Genomic DNA, 18,110 nt, shown 5'->3' on the forward strand with positions numbered 1-18,110 from the left:
TTTTTTTTTTTGGATTTCCTTGACTAAGCTGCTGACTTCATTTTCATGTTTTTTCCTGCATCTCTCTCATTTCTTTTCCCAGTTTTTCTTCTAACTCCCTCATTTGATTTTCAAAGTCTTTTTTGAGCTCTGTAATAGCCTGAGCCCAATTTCTGTTTTTCTTGGAATCTTTAGATGCAGGAGCTTGTGCTTCCTCATCTTTAGATTGAGTGTTTTGATCCTTCTTGGGCTCACAGGCAAAATATTTCTCAATGGTGTTCCTCTTGTTTCTCTGCTTGCTCATTTTCCCAGCCTAAGCCTCTTTTTGGGGTGCTTCCTGAGCTTTTGGGACACTCCCACAAGGATCTCATTGTGTGAGGCTCTGTCCTCCCTCCTGGTCTGTGAATGACCATAAGCACCTCCCTCTGCCAGGGGGCTGAGGTGGGGGGGCCCTGCTGTTCTATGGGGGGGGCCTAGACTGCGATCAGGATCTGAATGTGTTCAGAGTCCCAGAGTCCTGTTCCAGGGGCAGAACTCTGCAGTCTCTCTTTCTTCACTCCCCTCTCTAGGTTCAATGGGCTCTTGCCCTGGGGGCCCCCTGCTTACCGGCTCGACCTGCTTCTGTTTCCTGGATCTAGGATGCCTTGGCCATGCTGCTGGCTGTGTGCCCTGAGGGCTGGGCTTCACATGCTTGCTCTGGCAGAGGTCTCCTGCTGTTCCCCCGAGTTATGCCCGGTGCTCCCTGGGGTGCAGCTCAGGAGACTCCCCCGCTGCTGTGAGCCACGGCTCCCGGTGCCCTGGGGCTGCCTCCAGGAGGCTGAAGTTCTTTGGCTCTGGCGCGCCACCCCTCTGGCCACCCCTCTGGCCAGCCGCCCATCTGACCCAGGGAGCAGAGCCTTTCTGCTCTTTTCCGGGTTACCTTGAGTAGGAGAACTGCCTCACTGGGTCCTTCTGTGGGATCTGTCTCTCGAAAATTTAGTTAGCATCCTTAGCTTATAAGTTTTATGAGAGAGGGCCTAAGACACGATCCTCTCTTGTCGCCATTCTTGGCTATGCCCCCGCCCCCCCCCAGTACATGTCTTTTAAAAATGAAGTAACAGTAGAATAGCAGGAAGAAATAGAGAGCTCTGCTATGGTCACCCCCCCCCAAAAAAAACTAGCTTCCCAAAAGATCTAGAAAATGCACTGGACCAAATCCTGTTGGGAAATCTCAAAAAAGAGCATGGTGAGTCATTTTCCCATCCATGGTCAATAGAGGGAGAGGGGTATGGACTCAGGGCTTGGTCTGGTCAGCAGTGTTTTGAGCATTCCAGGTCAGGGAGCAGCTGTACTCCTGGGCAAGAAGTAGCCCCAGATCCACCTCAGAAGAACCTAAACTTGTGCCAACTGGCAGTTCTGTTGTTTACCCCCTAGCTCTGTGTCATACATACAGGACTAACTGTGGAGGGGACTTGTGTTTCAAGGTGGCATCGGAGGATGAAAGTTGGGAGAGGACCCTGGACTGTGTGACAGCATGGAAAAAAATTCAAAAGTAAGCAGCAAGTGGGTGACTCAGACATTAGGAGCACAGTAGAGTCTCAGTTCCTTTCAAATCCCTTCTGAAAACTTCAGAGGAATAACGAGTGAAGGAATTTCTGACCAAAGAGAAGTTTGCATTTCTGTCTCTCCAAATCAACAGAGTTTTCCAGATGGCTAACAATATCTGAGAAAAGCAGCAGTCTTGGGGAACTCCAAATGGGATAAGCCCACAGGTATGTTGATCAGACTGAACCCAAAGACAGGAATTGACAGAGCCAGTAGCAGTAACAGTGCAGAATTCCTTCTAGAAGAGGAAACAGAGGCTGTGCCTATCTTAAAGTCTGAAATCAGGAAGCAGACTGGCAAAATGACCAAAGAAAAGCAAATGAAAAACCATTCTCAAGAGATTCTCAAGACCTAAACCCAGAAGGAGAAAATAACTCCAAAAGGACCACAAGCAAAATGGTAAAGAAAAACACAGCTGGTCACAAGTTAAAGTAGAATTCATGGAGGATCCATAATAAAAAAGACAAATCACAAGATTTAAATATATATTCAATAATATAGAAATAGAATAAATATATTTAGTTATATCAATTAGATACAGAAAAAGATTTTGATAAAATACAAAATCATTTCTTTTAAAACACTTGAAAGTATAAGGTAAAATGTATTTTTACTTAAATTAATTAAAAACATTTATAATGAAATCATCAGGAAGCTATATTTATAATGGGGATAAGTTTGAAGGCTTCCTAGAAAAATCAGGTATGAAACAAGGATGCCCACCGTCACCAATATTATTAAATAATGAATTAGGAATGCTAGCAATAAAAGCAGAGAAATCAAAGGATTCAGACTAGGGAATGAGGTAATGATATTACATCTTTTTCTAGATGATATGGTGATATCCTTGGAAATCTCAGATTCAACTAAATAAAAAGTTAGTTGATAACAATAATTTTCACAAAGTAGCAGGATATTAAATAAATCCACACAAATGTCAGCATTTCTTTATGTCACAAGCAAAACCCTGCTAGAAGAGACAGTAAGAGACACTCCATTTAAAATAGCACTACGCAGATAAAATCCCTGGGAGTTCACTTGCCTAAACAAATCAAGGAACTGTATAAACAAAATTATTTTAAAAAGACATTTTATACAAACAAAATCAGTTTTAAATAACTGGAGAAATATGACATTTTATCTAATTTATGTATTCAATGCTATCTCCATTAAATTATCAAAAATTATTTACTTAATTAGAAAAAATAATAACAAAATTCATGTCAAAGGACAAAGTGTCTAGAATACCCAAGGAACAAATGAACAAAAATATAGAGAGGAAGGAGGTTTAGCAGTATCAGATCTTAGACTATATTATAAGGCAGTGATTGTCAAAACTATCTGGTTCTGGCTAAAAAATAGAAAATTAGATCAATGGAACAGATCAGACATATGATTTACAGCAAATGAATAAAGTAATCTTGTATTGGATAAGTGCAAAGACTTAAGATTTGGGGACAAATAGTCATTATTTGGTTAAAAAAGATTTGGGGTAAAATTGGAAAGCACATTGGCTGGAACTGGGTATATAGCCCAATATCTTATGCCATTCACCAAGAAAGGATTAAATGGATCCCTGACCTAGATTATAAAAAGAGATGTTACAAGAAAATGTGAAGAACATGGAACATATTAGACTTATGGATAGCTGAACAATTTATGTATGAACAAGAGACAGCAGAGAGAGATATAAAATGGATCATTTCAGATACATTAAATAAAAAGGGTTTTGGACAGATGTCACAAATGTATTCCAGATCAGAAAGAAAGCAGAAAATTTTGGGGGGGGGATTTTTATGAACTATTTCTCAGATAATGGTCTCATATCTCAAATACATAAAGACCTTTGTAAAAATCTATAAGACTATGAATCATTGCCCAATTGATAAATGGTCAAAGGATATCAACAGGTAATTTTTAGATTAAAAATAATCAAAACAATTTATAGGCATATGAAAAAATGCTCTAAATCATTGTTGACTAGAGAAATGCACATGAAAACCGCCTTGAGATAGTATTTTACACAATCAGATTGGCTAAAATGATCGAAGGGAAAAGAAACAAGTATTAGAGGGTATAGGGAAAACTTGGAACACTAGTTCCCTGTTGGAGGAAGTGTGCCCTGATCCAACGGTTCTGGAGAGCAATCTGGAATTATGTCCAAAGAGGCATTCAGCTACGTACAGCCTTTGATGCATCAATACCACTATTAGGTCTATTTCCAAAGATGATTGGGGACAAAGGAAAATATGTTCAACAATATTTACAGCAGCTCTTCTTGTGATGGCAAAGAAAGGGAAAAGGCAGGGATGCCCTTCAACTGGAGAATGACTGAGCAAGCTGTGGTCTATGATTGAAATGGACTTGTCATTTGATAAAATCTTGGAAGGGCCTGCACAAAATACTGAAGAGGGAAATGAGTGGAACCAAGAGAACGTTCTATATAGTAATAGTAATATTGGGGTTTTTTTGGGGGGGGTTAGGGTTTTCTAAGGCAATGGGGTTCAGTGGCTTGCCCAAGGCCACACAGCTAGGTCATTATTAAGTGTCTGAGGTTGGATTTGAACTCAGGGACTCCTGACTCCAGGGCTGGTGTTCCATCCACTGCGCCACCTAGCCACCCCTCCAACCAGTTTTAATGAGCAACTCTACAGTTTATTGCAGGTACAGTATGGGGTGTGTGTGTAATTTCCATGATTCTTATCTAGTAAGCCCTTTCTAAAGTGAAAGCTGTTTTGTCTTGTTTTGTTTTGCAGCGGCCAAAGAAGGAGAGGCAGCTAGCGGGAAGAGAAACCTCAGCCTTGACTGAGGATGACTGATGCTTGTCCTTCATTCGTGAAGATGACATCATCAGGGCGGTGCCGCCATGAAGCATGTGAATTGGATTTGTGTGAGGGGAACCATGTGCCAAGCTTCACTTTCTCCTCCAGTACCATCTGGGTCCAGTGGCCAGGTATGGATCAGGATGACTGGATGGGGGAGGGGCAGTTAGGGCTCAGTGACTTGCCCAAGATCACACAGCTGCTGGGTGTCCAATGTCCAGGGCCAGATTTTAACTCAGGCCCTCCTGACTCCAGGACTGGTACCCCGCCCACCGTACCACCCAGCTGTCCTGAGTTAACCTGGAAACCCCCCAGACTCCTCTAGTCTTCCTTTAGCCGGAAGGAAATCTATGCAGCGGACCCTGCCTTGTTCCAGGCTCACACAACTGAAAACCAAGAATGATTTGCTGACTATTAACTAAGCCGCTTGTCACTTGTTGACCAGGGACTTCCCTTCATAAAAGCTCACTGGAAAAAATCTGAGGGAGGTTCCCCAGTTGCCATTCATGGAACCCAGAACGTCCCCAGCTGCCATGGCTGCCCACGAGTCCAAGGCCAGGGTCTGCTTCCAAGCCCAATCGCCACCTCCACCCCGGCTGACCTTAGGGGAGTCCCAGTCCCTTCTCTAGAGCTGCTTTCTCCTGGGTCCAATAAGAGATGTGGTCTAGAGAAGCCCCAAGGTCCTTTCCAATTGCCTGGGAGCTCCCAAGGGCATGGCCTGGCTTTTCCCTTTCTTGGGATCCCCAGTGATACAGCCCAGTGACTGATGCCTAGAGATTCTTAGGAAAGCTTTGACTGGCTAATAGAGGCTTTTGCAACATGAGGAGATCATGTGTTGGGGGTGGGGGGAGAGCTGGTTCTTATTTCTTTAGTCCATAGCCCTTACCCAGGATTGCTGGGATGAGAGTCCTGGGCCTGTGGACTCTGCTGCCTTTGGCCAGGTCCCAGACAACATTAAAGAAGGAAGCTGATTGGAAGTCGAAAGAAAACAACCCAGAACCCTCAGGAGCCGAGAAAGGTCCTCCAGGAAGTAACCTTTCTCTTTCTGGTCTCTGGAATAGTCATTAAAATGCCAACCCCATCAGCTGGGATCCTCAAGGACCCTATTCTTCTGTTAGTCCCATATCTTGAAGCTTGAGGGTCCCCAGAGGCTCTCATCTTCTGCTTCCCCTTTCTCAGTCTTATTCTTCCTACTGCCAAATTAGGAAGGGCCAGACCCCACTCTGATCCTTGGACCCCTTTGCTGGTGATGTTGAGTGGGAAGCTCTCTGAGACTGAGGGAGAAAAGAAGATGTGGTGGGGTGGGGAGGACTGGAAAAAAGTCCCAGGGGACCTTTGTTGTCAGAGAAAGTCTTGGCCCCAGGACCTCACTCCAAGGTCCCTAATTCTCAGATGTAGTGAAGGGAAAGACACCAAGGTTCTTTAAGCTCTTTATTGCTTGGCAGGATTGTTAGGAGTCTGCAGGGGTACTTGGAGGCTGAATGGGTTCCAGGGAGCCTCAGAGCATGTGGTTCAACTGGGTGGCAGTAAGGATGTGATGGGGGGAGTTTGCAGTGGGGCATAGAGATGATGAAGGCATGGATGCTGCTGCTACTGGGGTGGAGAGCTTAGCTGAGGGGATGTCCAGAGGCCCTGGGGAGGTCTCTGGGTTGCTGATCCTCCCCCTCTGAGGAACAGGTTGGGGTGTACAAGGAAAGAGGCTGGTGGTCCCTGGTGAGGCAATGAACCTGGCCTGGCTGTGTGAGGGCCAAAGAGCCTGGTCTTGGATCCAAGCAGAGGCCCTTACCAGCAGAGGATCCCGGGGCAGTATTTATCAACGAGGCCCTGGTAGTATGGCCGAAGCTCAGACACATCTGGAAGGTCTCCGGACTTGGTGTAGAGATCAAACTTACTGTAAGAGGTACAGAGTGGGGGGGTCAGTAGGCATGGACACCCTCCAGCAGGGTGTCCTCTGGCAGCCTCTGCCCCTCCCCCTTCCCTGCCCTGATGTCTCAGCCTTAGGATCCTCTATCCCCCTTCTGGTCTTCTGAGAAGACCAACTAAACTCTAACTAATGTTTGTCCTTCCTTTCTGAAGAAGCCCATGACATCAGGGAGGTGAAGCCATGGCAAACAGGAATTGGAATGGAGTGGGGGAGGGGCTGTGCCAAGTCACCGACCTCACTTTCTCCTCCAGAGCCATCTGCGTCCAGCGACCAGATAGGAATCAGGACGACCGGAGATGGCCCTGGATGTGAGGCAGTCAGGGTGAAGTGACGTGCCCAAGATCACACAGCTAGTAGGAGTCAAATATCTGAGGCTGGGTTCCAATGCCCATCCCCCCAATTCCACTGTACCACCCAGCTGACTGATAATGGCTTCAGAGGGTCTTTCCCCCATCTTGATACTTCCCACCTTCCTCACATAGAACTTGTTACACGAATGAAGGAAGGAAGGAAGGAAGGGAGGGAGGAAGGGAGGGAGGAAGGAAGGGGAAGGAAGGAAGGAAGGAAGGGAGGGAGGAAGGAAGGGAGGGAGGGAGGGAGGGAGGGAGGGAGGGAGGAAGGAAGGAAGGAAGGAAGGAAGGAAGGAAGGAAGGAAGGAAGGAAGGGAGGGAGGGAGGGAGGGAGGGAGGGAGGAAGGAAGGAAGGAAGGAATGGTAGAAGGGGCCTTTGATGCCTAACACAGCTGCCTGGGTCTCTGGGGAGGCTCTCAGACTGGAGCAGGCAAGAATGTCTCCAATGTCCAAGATGTACAGAAGAATCTGGGGCTCAGGCAGAGAGGAGCATACAGGCTCTGCACCTCTGGCCCCCTCCTGCCTTTTGTCTCTGCCTCTACCTCCCTTGCCTGAACTTTGTGGACTCCTCAGGCCTGACCTGGTGGAAAGATCTGGGTGCTACCTCGAACTGAGGACATTGGCAGGGGAGCCCAGGGTGCTTTGCCTTGTTTCCCTTGGCCATGTCTTGGTCCAGGCTCTGGAAACAGAGGTCTTTCTACTTTTGTTGCTCACCACCTGTGTGAGCCTGGGTAAGTCATTTCCCTTCCTTGATTCTTGACCTCTTCATGTGCTAAATAAGTAGGCTGAACTAGAGGGTTTCTGAGGTTCCTTCCATCTCTAGAACCAAGAGCCCATGGAGACACTTAGTCCCCTGCCTCAGTTCCCTCATCTGTAAAATGAGGAGGTTGAACTCGATGGTACCTGTGACCTCTTCTAGCTCGGTCTTCCACAGGGCTACCTGGAAGTCAGCCTGACTCAGCTCTTCTCACCACATGGCTGGGTCAGCCTTGAATTCTGGTCCCTGGACAGCCTGACCCTGGGGGATCCCAGCACCCAGAAGCCCCTGTTTAGCTCCCCCCTGGGCTAGCAAGGGTGATGGCAGTGCCTTGCTCTCTCCCTGAAGGGGTTCCAGGGAGGCCTTCCCCTTCCCCAGATCTCTTAGCCTAGATTTCTTTTTTATGGTTCCCTTGTTCCAAGGGCTTTTGGTCAGCAAAAGCCTTAGGGAAAGGGAGTGTAAAGCTTCATATCCTTATTTTACAGATGAGGAAACTGAGTAATGGAAACATCTTGGGATTCTGGAGTTGGTGAGTTCAGATCAAGTCTGATCCTTCATTTTCAAATGAGATAACTGCATCACCAGGTGGTTATGGGATTTTCCCAAGGTCACAGAGACAAAAAAATATATCAAAAGCAGACTTAGAACCCAGGTCCTGTGACTCCAGGGTCAATGAGTGACCTTTCCATCACACAGGCTTCCTCCCTACTTGTCTGAGATCACATCCCTTGGAAGTGACTGGGATGACTGGGATGCAGGCCTCTGGAATCCAAGGCCTGGCCTCTCTCCTGGGTTCCACTACCACCTGCCCAGTAGACTGGAAGCTTCCTGAAGGCAAGGCCTAGCCCACTCTTCATGCCTGTATCCCCAGCCTTCAGTGAGGTGCTCTGGACATGGTAGGCACTTAGAGAAAAGTCCTTGATGGGTCCTGGGCTAGGGGAGGGGAAAAAATAGGGCCCAGGGCCAAGGATGGGTTCATCTCTCATTGAGGACCCCCAAGCCTAATCCAGTCTGATCTGGCTGCTTCTTTGGGTCTAAGAAGAGACAGGAGGAACCCCCATCCTGCCCCAAGCAGGACAACCAGAGTACCTCTGAGCTTTGGGGGAGTAGCCAGTGCTGAGACCCCCTCTCCCCAGTCTTACTTGAACTCTTGCACCCAGGGCAGCATGCTGAGGTCAGTCGTATTACAGAGATGCCGGTAGTCACCCCCAGTATGCCACGGGTAGAAGGAATGGAAACGAATCATGTAGAAGGCCTGGATAGAGAGGGAGGAGTTCTGTCCCCCTAATTCATTTCCTCTCCAGCCCAGATCCTGATCCCAGAATCCTACCCAATGCTGGAAAAGGCAGCCCCTCCCAGGCCTACCCCATCTCTGGCACCCAGCATCTGCCAGCTTCTCATTGGCCCCAATTCACTACCAGTCCCTCCCAAACTTTAGGTCTAATCCCCAAAAGTGAAGGCCCAGCCCCATTGATCTGTGGGTCCCTCCCTTCAGAAGTGACTCAATGGTCAGAACCTAGGATTAGGCAGCTGGGAGCCTCGAAGTGTTGGCAACTGGAGGCTGAGGGTTGGACATTTTGACCCCACTCACCTCAGGAGGCAGGGAGAATTTGTTGAACTTCATCATTTGATACATGTACTCTGCATAAGGAGAGATGGTCACAGGTCTGGCCACCACCCTTGAAGACCTTGAAGATCCCAACCAGTAACCCTCACCTACCTTCCCCCACCCCAAGAAATCCCACAAGAGAGAATACTATAGAACCACGAGGGAGTTGGGGTTCACTGTTTACATTTGAGTCCCATGTGATTGGGGGTTGGAGGAGTATTTGGGACCTAAGGGTGAGGGAAGACAGTAGAGGCCAGGGGAATAGGTCTCACCATCATGGCCCCAGGACATCAATACATTCTCTAGGCCACAGTGGGGCTCATACATTCCAAGCTCGGTGCTGGAAGAGTCAAGATTGTGAGAAGGACAAAGACCTGGGGGAAGGGGGAGTCTATATGGGTTCACATAATAGTGGAGAGATCCCTAGGTGGGAGGGGCTAGGGAGCTCAGCTATATCTCTAATCACCAAGCAATAAAAGGCAAAGGTTCTGGATATGTGTGTGCTAGGGAGATCTCTGGTGGGGGAGACTTTCTGTAAGAGAGATCTCTGGAAAGGACTGTGTGAAAGATCTCTGGGACTGGGAGGAAGGGGAGATCTCTGGGCTGGGGGGAGGCTCACCAGTATCGAGGGTCCTTCAAGTCAGGATTGTCCTCAAAGGTTGAATCCCAAAAGACAATAGATTTTTGGGGGCGGCAGCCAACAGGAAAAGTGTCTCCAACAACTGACCACTGGATGTGGGAGGCAATAGAATCATGGACTTGTGGAGAGCCACCCCTAAAAATGAATCACAGCCAAGAGCTCACAAGCCAGGGCAGAGAGCCCAGGACTTTGGAACCCCAAGCTCATGACTCAAAACCCATCCAAAAGGCCAGTGGCCAAAGCTCAGCTTGGAGCCCCATCCCAGCCTAGAGCACAGAATCTAGAACTCAGAGCGCATATTGAGTTCAGCCTCTAACCCAAACTCAGAGTCCCTGATCCTTAGATCAGAATCTAGAGCCCAGAAGGTAAAGCCAGGGCAGGCTTCAGCCATCTTTATTGTCCCTTCTTACCTGAGGCTCCCCAGCTATAACAAGGATCTTCCCCAGGTCATGAAGCAACCCCACCAGGTGGAACCAGTCTGAAGGGGAAGGACAAGAACAGAAGATGGGAGGTGGGCATAACTTCCATGGCAGCTTTGGGTCTAGGGGGATGGGGAAGGTTTGCTATGTGCTTCTAGTTCCCCAAGTGCAAGAACCCATTGCGATTCAGGCTTGGAGCTCCCTAGAACCTCCTCAACCCTGGGGGCTCTCCAGAAATGCTGGTCAGCCAAGTGAGCTGTGTCCATTCTACAAAGGAGGAAGCAGACACTCCAAGGCACCAAGGAGATCTGGGATCTCCTATGTAGAAGCTGCAGATTGCAAACTAGAAATACAAAGAAAAGGAAAGCCAGGCTCTGTCCTCCAGGAGCTTCTAGTCCCCTGGGAGAGGAACTTCCTAGCCAGGGCTAAGTCTATACAGGTCAGTCTGAGTAGGGAAAGGAGATCAGGGAAGGCTTCCTGAGGAAAGCAGCACCCCACCCCCCAGCAGAGCTTTGTATGGCCAACCGAGTCTGAGGGGGTCACTAGGAGGCACCATAGGACCTGGAGTCAGGAAGACTGGTCTTCCTGAGTTTGAATCCCACCTCAGCCACTTACTAGCTGTGTGCCCTGAGCAAGTCACTTAACCCTGTTTGCCTCAATTTCCTCATCTGTAAAATGAGTTGGAGAAAGAAAAGGCAAACCCCTCCCATATCTTGGTCAAGAAAATCTCCAGTGGGTTCACAGAGAGTCAGACACAGTGAAAAGGACTGAATAACAACAATGGATTCTGAGGGGGAGGGCATGACAGGAAGTGGGGGCAGCTTTGATAAATTAAGGGAACAGCAAGGAAGCCAATTTGATTGAAGCAGAATGTGTGAAGGGGCATGAAGTGGATTGCCTGGAAAGGGAGATTGGGGCAAGGCTGAGGCCAAAAGAAACATTCCATTGGGTGGCCACCCTCCTGCTCCACCCAGGGTGAGAGGGAGGGCCCTACACTGGGAATCCAGAGACTTAGTCTCCAGGTCTGATTTTCCCTTTAACTTCTTGTTTCCTATCTGTGAAGGAAAGATTGGACCTCCTGCATGTTTTCTATGGCCTCTTCCTATTCCAGTGTTCTAGGATTGTCCTCTTTCTCCCTCTCCTTCTCCTTTCTCCTCCTCCTTCCTCCTTTTCCTTCTTTCCTTCTCCTTTCTCCTTCTCTTTCATCCTTTTCCTTCTCCTCCTCCTCCTTTCTTTTCTTTCTGTCTTTTTTCCTTCCTTCCTTCCTTTCTTTCTTTCTTTCTTTCTGTCTTTCTGTCTTTCTGTCTTTCTGTCTTTCTGTCTTTCTGTCTTTCTGTCTTTCTGTCTTTCTGTCTTTCTTCTTCCTTCTCCATAAAGAAAATTGTCCTCTATATAGCATTGGCTTCTGGAGCCCCTCCCATAGAGATTGGGAATCCCCTTGCTATCTTGTTTGGAGGCAAGAAGGTCAGTGGTGAGATTGTGGAAGATACAGAAAGGACTAAGAGATTTTTGGAGAGACTGAGCAAGTTAAATGTGAAGGAAACCTCTCGGGAGGGCTGTGCAGGGCTCTGGGGGACTCAGAGGCTGGAAAGAATACCTCCCTTAGGCTGGAATCAGCAGGGAAGGCTTCATGTAAGAGGTAGCCTTGACAAGCGCCTGGAGCAGAGATTCCAAATCGTGGCACCTCAGACCCAGCCACATCTAGCCTGCTCTCTAACTGGGCAAGATATTCCTTCTCCAACACCCTGGGGAAGAGCCTTTCCAAGACCTCCAGAGGAGACGCCCTTGCACCCCAAGGCAGCCCTTCCTCTCTGGTTGCTGGAAAGAGCTTCCTGCCCCAAGCCAGAACTGGCCTCACTGTATATTCCAATGTTAGTTCCGCTCCTGCTCCCTGGGCCCAAGAAGAACCAAAAGAAGCCCTCTCCCTCGCCCCTTTCCAGATATTGGAAATCTGCCGCCTCCTCCTCCTTTCTCCTTTCCAGACAAAACATCCTTGGGTTCTGTGAAGGCTCCTCAACCAATCAGCTGAGCTTCAGACCCCTCACTGCTTTCTGCATTCACCACAGAAGCACCTAATAAGGTGGGCAGGGTGTTGGAGCTGGAACCAGTGAGATCTGAGCAGGAATCCCATTTGTCACACTGACACCTGTGGGTGAGTCAGGATGGTTCAATCAGCCCCTTTGAGCCTCAGTTTCCTCATTTGTAAATCAGGGGAAATGACCTTGGCACTCTCTTCCTGGTGTGTGGAAAGGGCTTTGGAAAGCTTATAGCAATACAAAGATGTCAACGATTTCTTTCCCTTCCTTCCTTCCTTTCTTTCTGCAAGGCAGTGGGGTTAAGTGACTTGCCCAAGGTCACACAGCTAGGTAATTATTAAGTGTCTGAGTCAGGATTTTAACTCAGGTCATCCTGACTTCAAGGCTGGTGCTCTATCCACTGTGCCACCTAGCTGCCCCCCACTTCTTTCTTTACCCTCCTAAATTACTTCACATAGTGTCCTTCCACCTAGCACTGATCTCCTTACTAGGGAAGGAAGAGGAGAACTGAAGCAGCTCTTGGAGGGTGGCAGCTATTTCCACGCTGGTACCTGACCAGTACTCTCTATTTGGTAGGTCCTTAATGTTTGTTGAATTGTAAAAAAGAATGTCTTTCCTAAATGTGGGGCCAGACTGTGACTCAGTAGCAAGTCTGGTTGTGGTCTACCAGAGACAGAGGAGCATCTCCTCACTCTGGACCCAGTGCCCAGAGGAGACACTGCCCCCTCTGCCATGGCTTTGGGATGCTTGGCAGAAGACTGCATTTCCCTTTCCAGCTCTGTCTCTCTGAGATTCATCTTTGGCAAAACTAGAACCCCCTGGTGAGAAGGACTCACTCTCCTTTTTATTTTGAGCCTGGGGACACCGTGGCTCCTGCCCTCCTTTGGCCATTTATCCTTCCTGGTTCCCATCATCCCTTAATCCCGGATTCCCTGGCTCAGGACCCTGGCCACTGTATAGCAGCTGCAGCAGCAGAATCCCTCCTTCTTCAGGGTCAGGGGCTTGGATAACTTGGCTTCAGACCTTGACTTCACAGTGGATGTCAGAGAACCTTTCACGCACTCAAAGGCAACCCCAAGTGGAATAGAGGTAGTGAGCTCCATGTCACTGCTTTGCTTCAAAGAGAAACTGAATGTCTACTTGTAAGCTATGCTGTAAGAGGGAATTATGGCTGGGGTGCAGAATCTGAGCCCCTTTGCAGCTCTGAAAGAATGAAGTCACCTTAATAAAACAATCACAACCATCATTTCAATTAGGAGCAACCCCACCCAGATAATTCATCAAACAAGGAATATCATAGTGACTGCTGTTGGGAACTGAATCTCTTAAGAAATACCAAGCAGAACAATGGGATCTTAATCCCAATGCAGAGGAATGGTGATTGTCTAGGGAAAGAATGAATGAGTGTGTTAAATAAAGTGTTGGGTAGAGAGGTTATTGCTGAGAAAGCCCTATGTGATCTGGTGCCTTCAGGGACTACTATGAACTGCTCTCTTCATTCTCTGGCCACAGGGGTGGTCCTAGATTTGGGATATGGAGAACCTTGACTCTCCCCATTCTGCAGCCTTGGGTTTGATCCCTCTTTGGTCCTGTCTTTCTTCTAAATGGACCAGGTTCCTTCCTCCCTTCCTTCCCACCTGTGCCCCACTACCAGAAACCCCCTGGAGAAAAGGACTCTCCTTTTTATGTTGAACCTGGGGACTATGTGGCTCCTGTCCTCCCTTGGCTATTTATCCTGCCTGGCTCCCATCAGCCCTGAATACCTGATTCCCTGGCTCAGGAGAGGAGGGACCCTCTGTAGATGAGAGCCTGTGATCTCTAATCTGGTTGACCCAGAAAGGGGGTGAAAGAAAACTTGAACACAAAACAAGATCAGTGAATAGGAAGCAAGTGAACTCGGGGAGGGGGAGGAACCTTGGAAATCCTGCAGTTCAAGGTCAGATTGTGCAAGTGGAGAAACTAAGGCCAAGTGAGGGAGCTAGTGCCCTGATCACATAAGCAGTCAAGAAGAGCCTCCACTGGGATCCAGGTCTCTTAGCACCCAGGCGGGGACTTGGCTCACTACTTCTCCTTGCCCTCTTTTACATACACAGAAATAAGAGCAGTGCCCATGGGCAGTCTAGAACCAATAGAATCAGCATGGAGAGCAGAATCTCTCCCCATTCTCCCCACATGTAAGACTGGCATTTCATATCTACCTTTGGGATGCATCATCCCATCTGTTCCAGGGGGCTGAGAGAGGGCCCTTCAGGGGGAAGAGGGGGAAGATCAGGGAATCCCTGGACCTGGGGGAAGCAGGAGATACCCTTGTCAGGGTGAGCCTTCCGGATGCCTTCAGCTGTCTGAAATGCATGGAATGAATTGGGAAAGTCCACGTCAGGGTCGGACTCATCCACCAGCCCATCCAGCAGATCAACGGCCTCCATGACTGTCATCTTTTTGTAGGAAAACCCACCAAACTCCACGTGCTGGGGACAAGAGCCACACACACTGAGAAAAACATCCATCATCCCCTGGAAATGACTCCAAGGAAACTGACTCCATCATCCTCAGGTCACAAATCCGACCCCCAGTTGAAAGACCCATTGCCCCCAGGAAATGACCCATCACCAAAGACATGAACCCACCCCTGAGAGCAGGGCCACTATATTGACAGAGATCTGTCACCCCAAGGCAAAGGACCCCTTCTCCCATCTCACCTTCTTTCTGACAAAGTCCACAGTTTGGTAGGTGTGCATGAGTTTGTAGGTGTGAAAGACTCGATCCAGGAGGGGTCCTGACTGCAAATACCAGTCAGATTAGACTCCAGTCCCTCCCCCTCCCCTCCCACTGAATCCAACCCCTCCTCATTCCTGCCCCTCTGACCCTCTCTTTTCTATTTGATGGCCAACCCCCCCCCCCCCCCCCCCCGCTTCCCAACCCATTCCTTCTTCATTGGCCATTGAAGTTGTTCTTTCCAGAATTTGCAGTAGGTGGTCAAAGTCAAGGGCAGGGAGGGACAGGACAGGGAGTGCAAGCAGGGCCAAGCTAGCAGCTCTTACAGTGTAATTTCGAAAGTCCTCTTTGTCTTTGCCCCCGTCAGGCCGGTACACCTGAGAAGGGTCTGGACCCTGTAGAGGAAACAGTAGAGTGACTCAGTCATTGTGAGATAGGGAAGGAAGGCTAGTCTTTGATCTGGGAAGACCTCAGAAGGGGCAGTAGAAGGGTAAAGGACCCTACAACCTACAAGCAGCAGTATAGAAAACTTATTCCAGAATACACTAGTAGACAAGAAGAAAAGATGCAGGAACCTTGGCTAAGCCAGGATCACCGCCCTGGAAGTGATCAGTTTTGGAAAACAGAGACACATTCAGGCATAGTTCCCCAGACACTCGCACCTCCTTCCAGATCCCACCAAGCCATGGTCAAGTTTCCTCTCAGTCACCTGCACACATTCCTCCTGAGCCTGGGGATAGGGTGGGGGGACTCCTGAGAGGCAAGGGATAGCACAGAGAGCCCTCCCCTGTGGATAATGAAGGGATGAATCCCTGCCTCTGGACTAAGAGAACAAGAAAAGACAGCCTAAGGTGTGACCAAGGGATGGGAGGCAATTGAGGACAGGAGGAAGAAGCAGAGTTAAGTCACTGGCCACCCTCTCCTGGGGAAGGAAAAGGGCCAGAGGGGAGACCCAGGAACTAGGAGCCACAATCACTCTGGGATGTATGACTGTCACTATGCCTCTGCAGTCCTCAGTTTCCCCACTAATGAAATCAAGAGAATGATTCTGGTTTGTACCCAGGATTGGTGGAGGGAGTGATGCTGTAGGTAAGTGGGGTCCAGTCTGCTTCTCTCAGTCCCAGTTTCTTCAACTAGGCCCTTGCTTTCCACCCCAGATTCTTTCCTCTCCCCATTTGTCCCTTACTAGCTTATTTGGGTGGATTGGAGCTGCTGCAGAGGACTGGCACTAGGGAGAGAACCCAGAGTGCCCATCTCCCAGTCTATATACCCAGGCCCTACCTTCTCTTACAGCCTGGAGGGGGTCACCTGGTGTTCAGAACCCTGGGATTACCTAGTAGTTGCAGAGGTGCCTAGTTCAAGCCCCAGAAGCAGCCTGGAAAGGGATTATCTAAGGGTTGAGAATTCTGGGAGCAGCCTAGAAGAAGGGGGGACCCAGGAGCTCAGGACCCTGAAGCAGCCTAGAGAAGGCCGACAGTTCAGCAGCATTGTGAGAGGAATCTAGGGAGACAAGACACTCACCATGAGAACCTTCATCTTGACCACAGGTCTAGTGGTGAAGAGGATGGGAAGAGGGTGTGGTGCGTCTCTTATGGCTTGCATGCAGTCTGTCTGATCTTGGGGGGCTCTTATATATGCCCTTAGGTTACATAAACATCAGTGGCAGTGACTGGAACTAACCCAAGCTAGTTGGACCTGGCCAAGAGGTAATCAGTGACCATTTAACCTGCTGACCTTGGCCTGCTCACCACTGGTTAATATGTCAGAGTCTAACCCCTTTTTCTCTTCCCTGGAGGGCCCATTCTGACCTCTACCCCACACACAGCTATGGAGAGAGAACAAGACGGGGGTGAGATTGGAGGGGAGCGGATCGGATGGTATGGAATGAGGATGGAAGAGGAATGGGTTCCCATGAAGTGGAGCCATGAAGCAGAGTAACCAATGAAGTGCCAGGGAAGGGGGTGGGCTTCAGTCAGAAGAAGAGCAAGGTGGGTCACTAGAGACTGTTAGAAATCCCACTTGGGGACTCTGGATTACTTCAGTTTCCATTCAAAAATGTGTCAATGGCCAGTCAGACTAGAGAAGCATCATACCTTGAGGGAAAATTGGGAAGACAACCATAAATAAAACAAACATCATTGAGGCCCACAAAGTTTGTCTGAAGCCATGGTGCTAGGATGGCTGCTAACAAGAATGACAAGGGACTGAGGAGTTATCTCACTTCTGCAAGAAGGAAGGAGGACTAGAGGGAGTCTGGCAAGACATGGCTAGAAGAAAAACACATTTCTTTGGGCTTTACCCCAAATCTAAAAGAGATGGTTTTTGAACAAACAAGCATTTTTGCTTAGACTAAGGTCCAGAAGGAATGCCCTCTGCTAATTAGAATGCCCTCTGCTAATCAGAATGCTGATGGCCACCTTATATTTTATAGTCCTCTCAAAGCAAAAGATGGAATTCAACAATAAACCAAAAAGATAACCAAGTTTAAGTTTAGAATTTTTTTTCATTTTTAAGGCAGTATGGTAGAGTGGGCAGAGTCCTAGGACCTGGGTTCGATTCCCAACCCTGCCACTTAGTACCTGTATGAGCTGGCAAAATAGATCACCAAACATCTCAGAGCCTCCATTTCATCATCTGTAAAATGAGAGAATTGGACCAGATGAAGAAGATAAATTTGAAGTGATGGAATCCTCCTGAAATGAATGTCCTCTATGTGTGAAGGAAAAATAATATATTTATATCATGTGTGTAATGTATGAGAGTTTATTTCTAAAATGATATATTTCTTCCAGTTCTAGGAATACTTTGCTACATTTACCAAATAGAGCAATAATCACAATTATGTCAGGAACTGAGGAGAATGTCTTCCTGAAACCAATCACTTCTTTTTTTGTTTGCTTTTTTCTTTTTTATTTCTTTTTAATTTTTTTAATCATTCCCTCTTAAATCACTTTACTGAAGGGTTCCTCTTTCAGGCTGGTCAAATGTGAACAAAGAATCGCCTCTCTTTTTCTTTCTTTCTTTTTTTTAAATTTATTTTTATCAAAGATATTATTTGAGTTTTACAATTCTCCCCCCAATCTTGCTTCCCTCCCCCTCCCCCACCCCCCACAGAAAACACTCTGTCAGTCTTTACTTTGTTTCCATGTTGTACCTTGATCCAAATTGGGTGTGATGAGAGAGAAATCATATCCTTAAAGAGAAGAGAAGTCTAAGAGGTAACAAGATCAGACAATAAGATATCTGGGGTTTTTTTTTTTCTAAATTAAAGGGAA

At 48.0% G+C, this 18,110-nt stretch overlaps 1 protein-coding gene across 2 annotated transcripts; it reads right to left on the minus strand.

The window, feature by feature from the left end:
* Window positions 1-5,803: 5,803 nt before the first annotated feature.
* Window positions 5,804-16,463, minus strand: MIOX (myo-inositol oxygenase). 2 transcript variants are annotated; one of them, XM_074227168.1, is made up of 10 exons: window positions 16,357-16,463; window positions 15,162-15,230; window positions 14,820-14,900; window positions 14,426-14,588; window positions 10,076-10,143; window positions 9,645-9,754; window positions 9,298-9,365; window positions 9,008-9,057; window positions 8,559-8,671; window positions 5,804-6,276 (listed from the first exon to the last, which is right to left on the minus strand). In XM_074227168.1, the coding sequence occupies exons 1-10, from the start codon at window positions 16,435-16,437 to the stop codon at window positions 6,168-6,170; spliced, it is 912 nt and encodes a 303-aa protein (XP_074083269.1). In that variant the 5' UTR covers window positions 16,438-16,463; the 3' UTR covers window positions 5,804-6,167. The 2 variants fall into 2 exon arrangements, with proteins under 2 accessions (XP_074083269.1, XP_074083270.1); XM_074227169.1 differs by lacking the exon at window positions 9,298-9,365 and having other exon boundaries at window positions 9,008-9,104.
* Window positions 16,464-18,110: the final 1,647 nt, after the last annotated feature.

This window comes from Macrotis lagotis, chromosome 2 (genome assembly GCF_037893015.1).
Source record: "Macrotis lagotis isolate mMagLag1 chromosome 2, bilby.v1.9.chrom.fasta, whole genome shotgun sequence".
In the NCBI taxonomy this organism is placed as follows: domain Eukaryota; kingdom Metazoa; phylum Chordata; class Mammalia; order Peramelemorphia; family Peramelidae; genus Macrotis; species Macrotis lagotis.